At 41.8% G+C, this 17,286-nt stretch overlaps 1 protein-coding gene across 1 annotated transcript in view; it reads left to right on the top strand.

Moving 5' to 3' along the window:
- Window positions 1-203: 203 nt before the first annotated feature.
- LOC122812934 overlaps window positions 204-17,286 on the top strand; it is a 774,249-nt gene continuing 757,166 nt past the window's right edge. The window contains exons 1-2 of the mRNA XM_044084997.1: window positions 204-689; window positions 13,850-13,965. Of these exons, the coding sequence (XP_043940932.1) occupies window positions 605-689; window positions 13,850-13,965 (201 nt within the window). The 5' untranslated portion in view covers window positions 204-604. The remainder of the gene's footprint in view (window positions 690-13,849; window positions 13,966-17,286) is intronic.

Genomic DNA, 17,286 nt, shown 5'->3' with positions numbered 1-17,286 from the left:
CTTACTTAATACCTACATAAAACAATTTTGATTGTGTAATGGTTTAATAACCAACCAAGCAAATCAACAAACAGGATTTACTACTTCTTTTCAGTTTTACGAAGAAAATCAGTCAGCCCGGTTATAATAAACACAGCCCGTTTTGTGGAAGAGGATTTATGGGACTGGAATACACGAATATGGAAACAAGTGCACGATTAGCAGACGGATTTTGGTAGCCCATAAGGTACAACAAAAATCTGGACTACTGCTTTGATACCTATAGAGGGCACTTCCGAGATGAAGTTGCACGCGCAAGTTTGTTGTTTCCTAAGCAGCAAGTAGTACCAATTGAAGTCGAATGCCCGTATTCTGTTGACACACCGTAGATCGTCGTGCTTTGTCTTTTAATCGCTAGCAGTTGATACTGATCACAAACTAATTGCTAGAAGAGATAACTTATTGATCCCCTTTGGGTCACCAATTGTTCCGCATTTTCGGCGTGGCTAGGAGGCTGTGAAAGAGTAACTGTTAAATTATCGTTTGAGTGGCATAGGTTGGAGCACCACAAAAAGCCAAGTGTTTTGGAGTTTTAAACTGCAAGCGTTAGCAGCTTGGAGCAGTAATGCATGAAACTAAGAGCCCACCATTACACCCCACTGAGCACCCAAGACTGACTAGTGACGAAGTCATCATTATTGTAGTCTGTTGTAAGTACAGGCAAACGTTCTATGTTAACAGCCACATTACTCTTGTAAGGTTTGCTTAGTGTCACTTTTTGAATGTAAAGATTAAAACCTCCCAGAAGTATTTTATCCATGCGATTAGTAGTTTTTGCTAATTAGGTAAACTGTATAGTGCTGCAAGATATTAACAAAGTTTAATTATTTTTCTGTGTTCAAAGTGTATTTGTTAGCATTAAGTTATACGAGGCAACCCAACTGTCGGTAAGTTTGTAGAAAGAATTAATTTACTCCCCCCCCCGGTTACTCTCTGTTGTGAATTTATGCAGAGTAGTTGACTTAATGAAGAACGTGCTGTTCTTCTGAACACGTGAACGGAAAATCAACAGTTTAAGGAAACTTAACCGAATGTTACTGACATGCTGTAGATGATAGCCTCTCAACTTCTTAAAACAATAAATCTGGACAAAAGCAAAAATAATGGGGGGAGGGAGGCCCAAAAATCGGAACATATTTTAAATATTATCTTACAAACTTAGTTGCTAGAAAAGTTGGTTTTGCATTAGCATGCATTTTTCAGAAGGAAATGAAGTCTGAAAATCAAACGTCTGTCATTTAGTGACGTCATGCTTTAGTGATTTTCCAGAAAACCACTGATTTTATGAGGCGAAAATCTGGACATTTCAGAGGTATGGTGTCGGTTTTATTTTCATTGTTTCTACATGTTAGATTACGGTTTTCCACATATGAAGTAGTTTTAATTTTGACTTAATCTGATACATCACTTGATGCATTTATAGCTGCTGCCCGAGTGATACAGGGTAATCTGGTGGGTCTTGAATTCTACTGGGTCAGGGTTGAAGATAAAGAAAGAGAAAAGTATACCTATGTTGATGGAAGTTGTACTTTGCGAATATTTTACGTGATAAACGGGATTGCAAGAAACAACGTTTAGATGGGTACAGATGATTTACTTGCCCCATTACTGATTTTATACACAGTAATGCTCATCATTTTTAGTACTTTGGTAACCCTAAAACTATATGGAACTGTACTGCCCAAGCCGCCCGCAACAATCGAGCTAAGGCTCCCGGCCACACATTACCTGCCTGCTGATTGGTCAACGTTATTGCGGGGAAATCAGAAGTCACAGTGAAGCATTCCTCAATAATTTCTTGCCACCTCGAGAAGAAGCAGCACAGTAACAAGACAGCTTTTAGCTTTGCTTCTGACAGATTAGTGTCCATTGTGGAACCTTTCCACCCAGATTTATTGCCCCTTAATTTATTTTTAATTTGGAATTTTTAACATGCCCTTTTAAGAACTTGTTTTAATTTATTCAGGGGTAATTTTGTGTGAAAATGTGCTGCTTGTACAAACTTTGAAATTTTTTTTACAAAGTTTAGTGTTAGGAATACATAAGGGATGTCAGTATTTGTGTAAACTTTGTGACAATGTGCCTCCCATTTTTTCTGCCCATCTACCTTTTTTTTTTAAAATAGTTTTTGATATGATTTTGTTGTGCAACTTGTGCATTATTGTGATTGGTACTATGTACTTGAGTACTGCTTTTGAACAGGTATTAACTTGCCTTCTAACTGACCTGTTAAGGCAACATGTACCGGCTTTCAGACCTCTTCTGAGTTCATTAAGGCAAGACAATGTACCCAAAACTTTAGTCATAGGTGACTCTATAGTCAGGCACACTGATGTCCCACTCACCAGGCTGAACAAGGAGAAAATTACAGTCCGCTACCTGTCGGATGCCAGGATCCGCCACATAACGCATGCACTCAAGTCACTCCACAACAAGTACAAATACGACTCTGTCATTGTCCTTGCTGGAGTTAATGATTTGAGACTTACCTCCCTGGACTACATGAAAAGAGACATGGAAGAGCTCTTGGATCATGTGGCCCAGGCAGGTATGACCCTAGCCCTGAGTAGCATACTGCCTTCGCCCAGAATGATACCATAGTATAAGGACAAAATGATTGACTTCAACAATTGGCTAAGCTTCTGGTGTCATTCAAAGGGGATCCAGTATCTGTCTGCCTGGGAAGACATGATCGACAAACTACAATGCTTTGCCAGAGATGGTCTGCACCTGTCACCCCTGGGATTCAGGTTACTGGCTAAAGCTCCTGCCACCCCTATAGTGCCTTTTTTAGGCAAGGTTCAAAGGATAAAATCACCACCATAACCGATACAAGCATGCAAAATCTGAAGGTAATGCTACTCAATGCTAGAAGTCTAAACCTCAAAATGCACTCTCTCGAGGCACTCCTAAAAATGGAGAAAATCGGTATCTGTGCAGTAACAGAGACCTGGTTCAAGGCTCCAGAGAGCACCCCTGCAATACCAGGCTACAACTCTTACCACACTTTTCGGCCACAAAAACCAAGACCGAAACACTAAAGGTGGAGGAGTGTCCATATTCACCAAGGATATTCACACCTCGAAGCTATTTGCCCAACACAATGCATCTGAAATTCTCCAGGTGCAACTAACACTAGGTAAGTCTGCAATCCAAATTGTAGCTTGCTACAGATCCCGCACCATGCCCCAAGATACTCACTACACCTTTCTAAACATACTGGAAAATATTAAGATACAACCAAACACCCTAACACTGGGTGATTTCAACTACCCTGTCATTAATTGGGAAAACTACTCGGATACCAACTCCTTTTCTCAACGGTTCTTGGAATTCATAAATTCCAATGCCCTGGATCAACTAATCTATTGTCCCACCAGGGGCTCCAATATCCTAGACCTGGTCATTACCAACATGGGAGATAGATGTTCCACACCAGTGGTCACCCCCTCATTGGTCAGGTCTGACCATAAGCAAATCACCCTTGACATCTGTATCCCACCCCAACTCCCCAGTAAGGAAATCTCCTTAAAAAAACTCCTCCAAAGCCAACTTCATGCTACTGAAGTCAGAAGTGACAAACTTCATGACACCCATGCAGACGGGATCTGAAAGTTCGACTGCAGAATCCTACACTAAGGCATTGTATGAGTACATCCACTTGTGCATGAATTGTGTCATCCCAAATAGAACCAAGATGCTCTTCTCCAAAAAAAGGAAGACAATCTGGAGGTCCCCTGCTATAAACAAACTATACAACAGAAGGAAGAAACTGTTGCAGAAAACAGGAAAATCCCAGGATGCAAAAACTCCCACACCAGCCTCAGTAAGAAGCTGAGATCCCTCATAAAATCCTCAAAAGCTAGTTACGAACATAAAATTGCCAAAGATTCCAAAGACAACCACAAGGCATTTTATAGCTATGTCAAGAATCTAAATGGCAATGCTCAGATCTGCTCTGAGCTACAACAGAATGGCATTAAATATACTGATCCCAAGGATATTGCCAGTATCATGGCAGATCGATTTAGTGCCAACTTCACCCCCTAAAGGGCCCATCTCAATACCAAAAGATTTCCAAATTCCAGTAATCATGGCCACACAGGTAGAAACTGCACTCTCCAAAGCTAAGAATACAGCATCCATGGGACCAGATGACATCCCAGGCTGTGTACTACATGAACTACAAAATGAACTGGCATCTCACCTAAGTGTCATGTTTAAACATAGCCTCACCTCAGGCTTTGTGCCCACTAAGTGGCGCACAGCTACAGTTATCCCACTCCACAAGGGGGGATCCGCCTTGGATCCTGGGAACTACTGTCCCATCAGTCTGACAAGCCTGATCTGCAAGGGCATGGAACACATTTTCATGGAACTTATAAACAAAGACATTGGCAACCTTTATAGACTGGACCCCACCCAGTTTGGGTTTGTGAAGGGCTGATCTTGTCTCCTGAGTTTGATTGACTTCTTCGACTCAGTCTCCAGAGCTGTGGATGAGGGTAAGGCGGTCCATACAGCCTATCTGGACCTCGCTAAGGCCTTCAACACCATCCCCCACTCTAGAATCATAGATAAACTTACTAAGCTGGGCATAAATCCCTACATCACTCGATGGGTTGCCAACTGGCTTACTGATAGAACCCAGACTGTAAAGGTAGCTGACTCCAAATCCAGCTCCAGACAGGTGACAAATGGAGTACCTCAGGGTTCAGTCCTGGGGCCACTCTTGTTTGGCATCTACTTCTCTGAAGTACAGGCCAACACTAAGGGACTCTGGCTAACAAAGTTCCCAGGTGACTGCAAACTGGGAGCCATTACTGAATCCCCAAATGATGTGGATATTCTACAAAAGGGCTGTACAGAAACAGATGCCTGGTGCCAGAACCATGGGCTCAAGCTTAATGCCAAGAAATGTATAGTTATCCCCTTTGGAAAAAAACATGTACCCATGAATTACCACATAGGTGGCAGTACACTAAACATCGAAAGCGTGATGAGAGACTTTGGGACACAGGTGGACAGTGGTCTCACTTTCGATAACCACATCACCACAACAGTCAGGAAATCCTTCTATGTGGCACACCTAATCACTAAGGGCTTTTCATCCAGAAAAAAGGAGGCCATTGTCCCACTGTACTCATCCCTCATTAAGACCCATCATAGAGTATAATGCCCCATTTGGTTTGTACCTCACAAGACATCTGCAAGAACTGGAAAGGCCACAGAAATACCTCACTAAAAGAATCACAGGCCTAAAGCAGATGCCATATGCTGACCGTCTAAAAAAAACCTCCAGTTATACTCTGTGGCATATCGTCTACTGTTAACATACAAGGCCATGTCAAACCCTGAGCTGTTGGACATGCTCCACTTAAAGAAATCCTAATCCCTCAGTCACACACTCCAGGGATCTAAACCTTGTCATCACAATGAACAAAACATGCTGGAGGGATAGGTTCCTGACCCAGACACTCCCCATACTCTGGAATAGACTCCCCATACATGTCAAGCAGAGCGCCTCCTTGGCCCTCTTCAAAAGGAACCTTGATGATTGGATGGGAGATAGGAAATTCACCCCAGGGATTATGTCAGTCACCCTGCTAGACAGGAGTCCAGAGAAGTAAATATTGTGGGAAGAAATATCCAGGGAATTATTATGGCTAGGCTTGTATAGGCCCTAGGGCCGATAGCCTAGTACCAACCTATGAAGCTATAGCATGCATATGTACCCTGCTTCTGCTGTTCATCTTTTGCTGTACCTGGAAAAAAGAAACAAGTTACCAAAGAACCCTTGCTGATACTGCAGGCTTCCTCAGACAAGGGTGGGTGAATCTGTATTGGCCATTTGTTATTCCTCTGACAACTCGCCTCTCTGGCTTCCTCTTGTGTAGTCCTTTCTGTCACAACGAACCAGGGATTAGACTTGTCCTCATTGGCTGTTCAGTGTCTAATTCGGTCATGGGAGCACCATCTTCTTTGGGTGAGGTTGCTTGGGGTCACTGGGAAAAAAGACCTAAAAGGGAGAAGTGCCTTTGCATAGCTGGTATTTATCCAAAGATTTCCCTGCAAAGAAAAAACAAAAGGTTACATGCACTTCATATGAAAAAATGGTGTCTGTTAGAAAAGATGATTTTCTTACCTTAGTTTGGCAAATTTTACAGGCTGGTAAATTTGGTGTTCAGAAATTCGTCAGCAAAGAAATTCCTGAGGAAAGTATGTCAGAGGACAGAGACAAGGCTTTTTCTCCTGCAGATTCTCAAGCCCAGTTCTCCGATTCAGAGGAAACTTAGTCCTCACAACCCCCTTGGAGGAATTTTCCTTTTCTCAGACAGTAGCCATTATGAATGATGTGTTTTTGTGGGGACTGGTAGATGATCCCCCTGAAATGAGGAGATACTGTAATGTTACAAGCAGATATGCCTTATTCCACTCCTGCACTTCCTATTGTGCAAGCCTTGGAGGATGTATTTAATGCTGCCTGTAATAATCCTGATTCTCAAACTTCAGTTCATAAAGAGGCAGATACATTACAAGGTTTCTCAAGTACATGTTCTCTCACCTTTGGTGTGATCCTGTGACTATTTGTACATCCTGGACAGTTAGTAACATACTGTTGGTGTCCTTCAGTCCTTCCCCTTTGGACAAAAAATAAAAGGTATTGGACAGATTTGATTAGAGGATATTTTCTTTTCTTCTTCCACTTTGTTATACGGAATTCTTAGTTCTCGGGCACGTATGTGGAAGTTTATTTTATTTTGTGCAGTTTGAGAGAATTTCTTCTTCACTTCCTTCCAAAGGTAACATCTGAATACAACTGTTTCTAACCTGTCTCAAGTATTGAAACATGCCTTAAAGAGTGTGCATGATTATACAGATGCTTTGCCTAGGGTCACTGCTACTGCTACAATGTTGAGGAGATGTGCCTGAGTACATAACCAAAGGTTTGCTAATGAGGCAAAATTTTAAATTTTAAATCCGGCTTTCGTTAAGGAGGTTTTGTTTGGCCCATCGGCTACTCGGGTCCTCAACCAATTTTGATGAGAGAAGGAAACTGATACAAGATTTTTCAGCCACCCCCCCCCCCCCCCACTAATAAGTCTCCCAAATTCTCTTTTCTTTTTAGAAAACAGAACAAAAAAAACCTGCCTTCTCAGACTGAACAAGGAGCAAAAAAGAGGTGACAGGAGGGGAATAAGAAAGCTGGACCTCTTCAGGTGATTAGAGACAACAGCCCAGTGATGTCGTACATAAACAGAAAGGGGGAACACAAGGTCTTTCTCTCTGTGCAGGCTATCTGTGATGGCTTGGGTGGCAGCACTACAGTATTCCTTATCCCTCTAAGCATCTTGCATCCCTGCATAGCAAAATATAGTGGCAAATGAACTGAGCAGGGCCAGGACAGACCCTCATGAATGGAAATTGAATTAATGTGTCTTCAGGCATTGATCTAAATGTGGAGAACACCTTAAACATATCTGTTTGACTCCTCCTTTCAAAACAGACAATGAACAAATTCTGCTCTTGGACTTGCAAACAAGCCTGGAAAACAGATATATTTTATTGTGGTTGGGAATATTCCTTTATGCTTTTCCAGTGATATCCAGATTCATAAGGACTCTGCAAAGATAATTGTGGTAACCCCCTTTTGTATAGGTCACACTGGTTCTCCCTTCCTATGGAATTGGCCAAGGGCAATTACTACACACTACCTCATAGGGTGGACCTGTTCACACAACACAAGGGGAGTTTGATGCACCCCAATCTCAAACTACTTCATTAACTGCCTGGATGATTCAATTCTGATACCTTTTATGTTTGTCTTTCATGACATGCAGCAGGTACAAAAGGATGTAAGAAAACCTGCTACTATGAAATCTTTTATAGAGAAGTGGAATGGATTTCTGAGTTGGTGCCTAGCCAATACGCAGAGTCCCATCAAGGATTATATACCACTGGTGATGAAATATTTGTGAGTTACTGTCCTCTGACCTGTCGTATTCCTCTCAAAGTACATCTTGTGGGCATTTTAGCATGTTTGACCATGGCTCCTCCACTTTTTCTCTTTTTAGTAAACTCCTTTCAGAAACTGAGATCTCCTTGTAAACAGGTCACACCATCTTGGGATCTTAACCTTGTGCTAGCAAAGTTAACTATGTTCCCATTTGAATATGCTCATCAGGCAGATTTGATGTTCATTGCATGGACAACTGTTCTCATTGCTCTATCTGCAGGAAGAGTATCGTGAGTTGCAAGCTCTCGTGGTGGGGGAGTCCTATTTGTTGTTCCTTTTGGGATATTGTGTCATTAGGAACCAATCCTTCATTCATGTCCATAGTGGTTTCAGAGTTTACTATGAATTATGCCATCAGTCTCCCAGTCTTTTGTCTAGATTCTAAGAACCAGGGAACAAAGAAAAAGGATATCATCATCAACCTCTTTTTGTTTTTCTTATTTTCTACATGGAGGCGGTGTGTCGTGTCACTTGTTGCCATCTATCCCTATTCAGTGCTACTCTCCTACCTTCTTCAACATTCATGCCTGACTTGATACAAGTCTTCTCTCACACAATCTACCCACCTGTTTGGTGGACACCCTCATTTCCTCTTGCCTTCTTCCCATTTGTCACAAATCTTCTTCACCATATTGTGTTCTGCTTTTCTGCACATGTGCAGAAACCATCTCAGACTGTTCTTTTTTGACCTTTTCTGTAATTGGAACTACTATGGCTTCTGTTCTTATGGCCTCATTTCTTTGTCCCACAGTATGCATCCTACCACCCATCTCAGGCACTTAATTTCCATCACCTCCACTTTCCTCAACTGCTCTACCTTTACTGCCAAGGTTTCTGTAGTACTGGCTGCACCACTGTTTTGTTCACCTTACCTTTCTGCTTCTTTGGCATTCTTCTGTCATACTATACCCCTGACATTCTGTGTCAGTTGGCTGCAGCCCTTCTGATTCTAGCTTTGACATCCTCATTCAGACTTCCCTTCTCCTCAACCACACCTCCCAGATATTTGGAAACAGTTAACCTGTTCCACTGTTTTCCCTTCTGTCTTAATTTTCAACGTCTTCTGATTTCCCTCATTTGCTGCCATTTCAGCTGTCTTATCTGTACTCCATTTCATCCCATGTCTTTGGTTTTGCATTCCATTCCCATACCCTTTTCCGAAGTTCTTGCTAAGACTCCGCCTGTAGTGCCACATCGTCTGCATAAAGCAGCTTTGTTGTCCCCAACACCTTGTTTGCTAATGTAATCCTTCACCAGTATGAACAGCAGCGGGGCTCAGGTATGAACCCTGATGCAGATCCACTCCCACTGGGAACCACTCTAAGACTGAACACTGTTCATACTTGAGTCATTGGGTCCTTGCGAATAGCTTGCACTAATTATTCTAGTGTTTCTGGGACTTCAACCCACCATATGACTGCCCACTTCAGCTTTCTTGGAATCTTGTCATATACTTTCTCCAAGTCTAGGAATGCCCAGTTGGACTCTTTCCTCATCTCTACCTTCTTTTCAAGTATCTTTGCAATGCAAGCATTGTGTCGGTTGTGCTGCATCCTGATTTGAATCCAAACTGCTCATTTCCCTGCTGTTTTCCCTTACTTTATTTTCTTTATTGCTGGTCTTACTTGTAGGTTGGTACCCTACTCTTTTCTCACAGTAGGTTATGTGTGGGGCAGTACAGCTTCCATGTGGTTTTCTTCATTCTATCTGCCTTTGATGTCCTGTGGACTGATGAACAAGTTGTTACTGGCATTCCTTATGAAGTTTGTGTCTTCCTTATCTGTCTGGCATACAAGGCGATCTCGGACCCCACCTGGATGGGACTGCTGCATATCCACAAGCCAAACTCCACTCAAGTAACCCACACACGCGGCATCAACCTGGTCTGTGACGTCAATAGGACTTGCTGGTGGGAGAAATTTGTGTCCCAGAGATTCCCCCATCTATGGAATAAACTCCCACTCCACATTAAGCAGAGTACCTGTTTACCCCTTTTTAAGTGCAATCTGGATAACTGGATGGGAAGTAGAAAATACATCCCTGGGATTCCACCCATGTCCCTGCTGGACAGGGGCATCAGGTGCTGAATTGTCTATGCATGGGCTAAACTCTTGGCTAGGCTTATAAGGGCCTCAGGGCCAATAGCCTAGTAACTTCCTATGATCTTTATGTCTCTTTGCTTTGCAACCCGATAGAGTTTTTGTGCCATCCACTTAGTCACTTTCCAGAAGTTGGTAAAGTGTATTTGATGCCTTATTTGTTGTTCCAACTCCTGTTTTAGCCTTTTTGTTAGCCAACCGTTATTCCTTCCTAGCCTGGTCTCTCTTTTATCTCCCACATTTTCCTGCACTCCTCCTTTCTTTTGATGTCTTCTTGGACTTCTGCATTCCATCACCAGCTTTTCCTTGTGTACCTTACTTCCATACCTGGCTTGGCTGCGTATCTATCCTGTAGTCCTTACACATGCTGTTTTGAGGCACTGCCTTTCTTCAGGTCCACCTATTTCCTCCTTCCTGAGGTGCTAGATTCCGGAGTAATTCCTTGAACTGTTGTGCATTCTCTCCAGTCAATTTCTAGGTTTTCAGCCTAGTTGTTGTTGACCTTAGAGCCTTCTATGACCACTACTTGCAGCTGATTGTGGCAACTAGTAGTTTATGCTATTTATACTGTTTCACTAGGGATGACTTTGCAATTACTGATTCTACCCCAGTGCCCTTTCCGTACTAGGAGGAAATCTACATCAGTTGTATGTTGGCCACTTTTGTATGTGACCTTTTGGCTTCCTCTCTTTCTGAACCATGTGTTAGCTACCATCAAGCCATTTGCCAGACATACGTCTAGAATGGCCTATCCTTTATTCCTGTTGCCTTACCCATGTGGACCCAGGCAGTCCTGATATCCTGTTCTGTTTGTCCCTTTATGTGCATTCAGGTCACCCATTATCAACACCAGTTCCTGTTGTCTTGCTTTATCTAATAGGTCCTGCAACTGCTGTCTGAATACTACTCTATCATTACACTGGATTCTTGATTGCCATGAGTTTATCACTAATTCTGACAGCATCCCTCACTATCTTCTGAAACCTCTGCCTCACCACAATTCTCCCACCATTTCTAGCCTGTCCTTCTCCTGAGTAGTAGACTCTAGATCCCAAGCTAAGTGGCTTTTCTGCACTGCCCTACAACTTGGATACATAGGATGTCCACCCTCCTCCTCCTCCTATCATGTTGTCAACTTCCAAGCCTCATCCTGTCAGTGAATCTACATTTGAATGTGGCAATTCATAGTTCATGTTGGGGAAGTTAATTGATTCGACGTCCAGCTTTCACTCAACAGAGCTATCCCAGGCAACCCAAGCTGGGCAGTTGGACACTAGCCGACCAGTAGCGTATTGATTTAAGGCTGCTGGGCTTTGTCTGGTACACACTGACCAGTAGGGGTACATACACCCCTCCCACCATTGGCATGGGTCCCTGGTGTAGGTCAGTGTAGGCCTGTTCCTCAACCCACTTTCACCAGCATATAGCTATGCTTATTTTGGCAACATTAATAACACAAACAGATCACCTAGAGGCATATTTTTACACAGTCAAGTAGCTAGCTCTGCCAAGGTGCGTAGTCTGTTATGTGAGTTTTCCTACCTTGAGGATACTGCACACCACAGTAGATGCCCAAAGTAGTTGGTTTATAAAACTTTTCCCCCTTTACGGAAATGGGGAGACTCTGTACTCCTGGTCATAGCTCCATTTTTTGGTGAGTTTGAGATGGAAACACTCAGTATGTTTTTTGGAGGGGGGGGGTGACGAACCCCACAGAGACACTGAGAACATGCAAACTCCAAACAGGAATTGGTCGGAGGTCAGGACTGAACCTTGTGCATGAGAGACCTGTCTTAACCATTATGCTAAATAGTCTCTGGTATGTCTGAATTCCTCACTGCTATTGTAACTACACCCAACTTCAATCTCCCTTCTTTTGTATATAGTTACTTGTTGAAATATAAATTTTTTGTTAGTATATCTTTTTGAAATAAAGAATGAGTACCCTACTCGTAGCCAAGAAAGTCTTGAAGAAAGCTTCAGTCTGACTACGGGTTTCTCCCTACAAGGCTACCAATCAGTAGTCTAAGTGAAGTTGTGAGAGGGAAGTCAAGCTGACCAGGTTGTTGTGTCCTGGTTAAAGATTACTGCAGCAGTGAGGAATTCCATCATCTGCTGTTATGGGTAAATGCAACTTACATAACTGCACTTTCTCATTCCTCACTATAGGCAACCTTTTTTATTATATTTTTAATTCTGTTAAGCAGTGACTACTTGCTAGCCCACCTTAAAGAGTGGGATTATCCCTGATCCATCATGTCTTATTTTATTCCTGCACGCCATGTTCTTTTATCCATTTCTACAGCATCTTCAGTCTCCGGACCTTTCCTTATTAGGTTGCCTTTTGCCAGCCATGGCAGGGTGGTTTTGGCCTGCTTGCCTTCTGAGAAAATGGAGTCTGCTGCTACCACATGATGAACAACATGATATTCATACGATGTTAAGGTGGAAAGTTGCACTGCCCAACTTGCCACAATCCAGGAGGGAATGGTACAACTCCCTTCTTGAGACCTTTCACTCCATTGCTGGCTATTCAGGGTACTCCATTTGGCGGCTGCATGGCTTATGCTCCAGGAGGAAACATTACATGGATTTGCCTCAATTGAGAGACTTTTTCTGGCGATGCTCCCTGAATAAGTTGCCTACCAGGGCTTCATTAGTTTTTTAACTACTGGAATTGCAGTCGTGCTTCAGAGATGAATGTCGCAGTTTAGAGGATGCTGCCCATATTTTTTTTTGGATTGTAAATGGATGACTGATTTCTGGGAAAGGGTTCAGCGCCTCTTCCCATCCACTCATTTGTTCCTTGTCACTTTGGAAAAATGTTTATATGGGAATTACTGTTTTTGGACTCTTGCTGTGGCACAGGCGGAGTCTTGGTTTCTGGCATGAGTCTATTGTGGGCTGCACAGTGTCATGAGGCAAAAACTACCAAGACATTTCTTATTGCTTCAGTGTTGAGACAACTTAGATTCTGGTTGACACAAAGAGGCTATAGATGTTAACTGTTCTGTTGTTTTTTTTCACATTTTGTCCGTTATCTTTTCTGTTTATGCATTACTGTGGCACAATGTCTTGCTGTGAGGCGACAATGCTACCGCAGCGCCACCACCGCAGTTGTGAGTTTTACAATGAAGACGTGAATTAATCCTCCAGTTTCCGTCCACGTTTCAAAGACATGCAGTAGGTGCATTGGAAACTCTAAATTGGCCATAAGGGTGAGTGTGTATGTGCGAGTGAGTGGTATGGATGAACTACCATGGCAGGACCTAGTGGTTCCAAATCTTGGCTCGAGATGGTTGTCACTCTTGAAGTGATATCCCGACCCCATGTGCAAGCAGTGGGAAAAGGGGTTGTGGGAAGGTTGTGTCATCAGTTTAGATATTTGTCTGCCCATCTGAGATCACTGCTGTCTGAAAGACAGGTAATGGAAGCTGTTAAATCTAAGAGAAACATGATAATTTCCCATTCAACTGATACAATGTTGTCTGAAGTAAAGTTGTATGCATCTTTTGACCTTTGCATATGTTTGGGTATGCACTACTGTAATAAAGATGAAATGCTAAAGAGGTTGAGTTTTCTGAAGATTTTGTGTACTACCTTTATTTTCTGAAATTCCTGTTTTACATTGTGCTGCTTTTTAGTTTTCTTTACCACTGACAAGTTATCTGTCTGCATTTCATGTACCCACCAGGTTCTTGTGCAGTGCTCCTTATTCTGATAGTGGGCCTACTTCTTTTAGTGTTCCGCAGAGATCGTCACTGTTGCAGGTCCTTGTTTTCATCATGCACGAGAATAAATTCTCCAACAGTAAGTAAACACTAATGCTGCATTGACTGCACAGTATCCTCTTAACAGTAAAGCACTGTGTTAGTGAATACAAAAAAATGTTCTGTCTTGTGTGATGCTTGGTGTATGCATACAGACACACATGCACACATTCAGAGCAACGTATGATCGGTTATCAGCCCTGAAAGGTACAAAAGCTTGAAACTTAAGTCCTGAAATAATATCAATTAGAAACATGGAAAGAGATGCACAGTATTACATAACAAACCAAGTGAAAATATTTTTTTGCTGGGTACAAAGCCTCCACCATCTTTTTTAAATTTCTCCAAATCTTTTGGGTTTCTAATACCATGACAGGAATGGACCCCATTCTCAAGTCAAAATGCGATGAAAATTCATGAAATTAGTATTGTTTCACTCTTTGATGTCCGCCAATAAGTGCTCTTCGCAACACCCATAATGTGCCCAGTAATGACTCCTTCTATAATCCGTACGGAGTTGTGTATTGGTAGCATTTCTAAATATGCTTGTAGACTTTTTTTTTTTTTATAAGACCCGTTGCTCCTACTACTATTGGAACTATTTGGGTATCCTTCTTCCACATTTCTCTTGTGTCTCTCTCTCTCTACGCAGGACACTGTAGTTACTGGTTGTGGTGATTTCAATGATCAATGCTACTCTTGTCTTCTGGGACTACTATATCCAGTTTTCTAGCATCTGTCTTTTGAATTGTTGGTAATGGATGATCCCATGTGATGTAAACTTCATTTTCTATGATGCTTTGTGGCTCATGTTTCCAGTGTCCACTTCAATACCATAATGTTTGTACAATCCCCAGTGCAACAGTTTCGCCACATTATTATGCCTTTCAGTATATAGTCCTTCTGCCATTAGTATGTTACAACAAGCAACGAGGTGTGAGACTGTTTCCAATTTGGTTTTACAAAACCTACATTTGTCTGTGTCTCCCACGTGTTCAATGGACTTTGTAAACCAACGTGTACGTAGCCCACTATCTTGAGCCGCCAATATTAACCTTTCATCTCTTGGTTTGAATTCAGCTCTCCTTAACCATTTCTGTGTTTGTCCACCGTCCTAAGTGTAAAAGGTCATGATCCCTTAAATCTCACTAAATATTCATTGTAACACATTTCAGAGTCTGCAAAAATAAAATGTTTGCTTTTCATTACAAAAATGATTTTATTTTCACTTTGTTTATTATGTGAAAACAAATATAAATTTATTTATTACTATTTGGAGATTTTCAGTTTCATCCTTTTTTTGTAGCTTTCAATTTTATGTTCATTCTTGGGTATTTCTGTCAAAAATTTCACAGGGCATAATATCCACTTAAGGTGTTTTGGCCAGGCCAACCGTAACCTACCATATAAGAAAACTTGATGTTTGTGTGTGTCCAGAAATGATGAAGCAATATTCCCAAAATATATCATTCTTCTCCTGGTTCCCCCAAATGCATCTGCTTAAAAAGCGTGTTTACAAATAGAGTTTTTACAGTCCTTGAAGAAAAGGCATCAAATTAACTTGTTCTACAGTACTTTCCATAATGTTTATATCGCACTAGCCTTTATGTGATCCAATGTTAAACTGTGCAGTTCTGCATTATACTTCATAACAGAGGGAGACTGATAGTCACAGGGAATGGTTAGGACTGGTTAGGACTGCAAAAAAGATTAACTGTATGGGCGTTTTAGGTACGTAAGTAAGAAGTGGAAAATGAACAAGGCTTTGTATTGTTGGATAATTTGGAGGGAAGAGGGAGTAACTTAGAAATCACAATGCCAAAACTGCGGTGCAGAGTAAATCGCATGTAAGAAGCGGAGGGAAGGTGATGGTTTGATTTGGAAGGCTTGTGAGTAAAAAAGTAAAAATTAAAGGATGGGAGTTGGCTGTTGTAAAACACATTGGTATTAAGACTATACAATGTGGTGAGATAAGCAGTGTATGTCAACCAGGTAACTTTGGTTGTTTGAAGGAGTTAACTGAAGTATGAATGGAGATAGTAATTGTCATTCAGTGAGTTCATTTTAAGGCATGGTACATGAAAATTGGAAGTTGGCTAGTATCGTTATTGTGTATAAAAGGGGTCTTCGTGAAAGATCCATATAATTACAGGGCTGTCTTTTGAGTCACTGTTTTATATGTAAGGTACTGAAAAATTTTTTTGTTTCCTTCAAGATATAGGTTGTCTGACTCAAACCAGTATGGCTGTGTGAGGGTAGATCATGCTAAGAATTCTCTGATGTAATGTCCTGACTGTATGATTGCAGAGGATGTTGGTTATGCTGTGCTGAGCGGGCATCATTTGGTAGGTACTGCCCAGGATTATTCATGGACCACAAGGTGTAGCACCTTAGCTTGCTAGACATTATGTATTAAGTGTAGCCTGGCACGGAGTGTAGAGATGGAATGCATTAACCAAATGCTGCTGCACTTAGAATATGTTTGTTGACCTCTAGAGAGCAGGAAGTTAAGTAAACGAGGAGAAAATGCTAATCCAAATACCAGTGATTGTGTACTGGCTTTTGTCAAAAGGGCTGTGATGAAACAAATCTTCATGAAAAGGGGAAGTGGGTGGCTGAAGAATGAGCAAGATTGGGAGAATGCAAGGCCTCTTTTGAGGCTGAGAGGGTCAGGTAGTAAAAGCCTTGAGGGAGCCAAAAAGTAAAACTAAAAAAAAAAAAAGTTGCTAAACTTGAGAGTGATTTCACAGAAGGATTTGGGGTCAGACTTCTGATAGCTGTTGTCATTTTAGAGTTTTTAGCATACCCAATTTTGGGTTCTAATTCTTGACCCTTGGGGTTCTAATTTATTGCACTTGTTCATTCTGAAGCATAATTACACAGTTCATATTCAAGTTTATTCAGGTACTAGGTAACGAGCATCATTATGATAAAAATACAAATAATGTATTTTTTCTGTATTTTTATGTATATTTAAGTAGAGAGCACACAGAGTGTAAGATTGTGGAGGCAGTAAGGTAAACATTAAGTGAGGGGTTCTGGTGGTAGTGGTAACTATCTTAGTCTGGGGAAAAGGGGACATAGCTACTAAACCTGTGCCAGCCTTTCCCAGGTGTGTGTGTGTGTGTGTGTGTGTGTGTGTGTGTGTGTGTGTGTGTGTGTGTGTGTGTGTGTGTGTGTGTGTGTGTGCTACTTGGGCAGGGACACAAAGCACTCTGACAGATACAGTGTTGGAAGACTTGGCTTGGAACCCTGGCTAAGGACTCAACTCTATATCTGTGCCAGTGAGGAGTCTTATTGGGGATGTGGCGAAAGAGGCAGAAACAGCCCCAGACTGACTTTGGTCTCTGTATGCTCCTAA

The sequence above is a fragment of the Protopterus annectens genome, chromosome 10.part0 (assembly GCF_019279795.1).
Source record: "Protopterus annectens isolate FY-2018-M chromosome 10.part0, PAN1.0, whole genome shotgun sequence".
NCBI lineage: Eukaryota > Metazoa > Chordata > Ceratodontiformes > Protopteridae > Protopterus > Protopterus annectens.
Note: the sequence above shows the minus strand (reverse complement) of the source record. Positions and strands in the feature narration are given on the sequence as shown.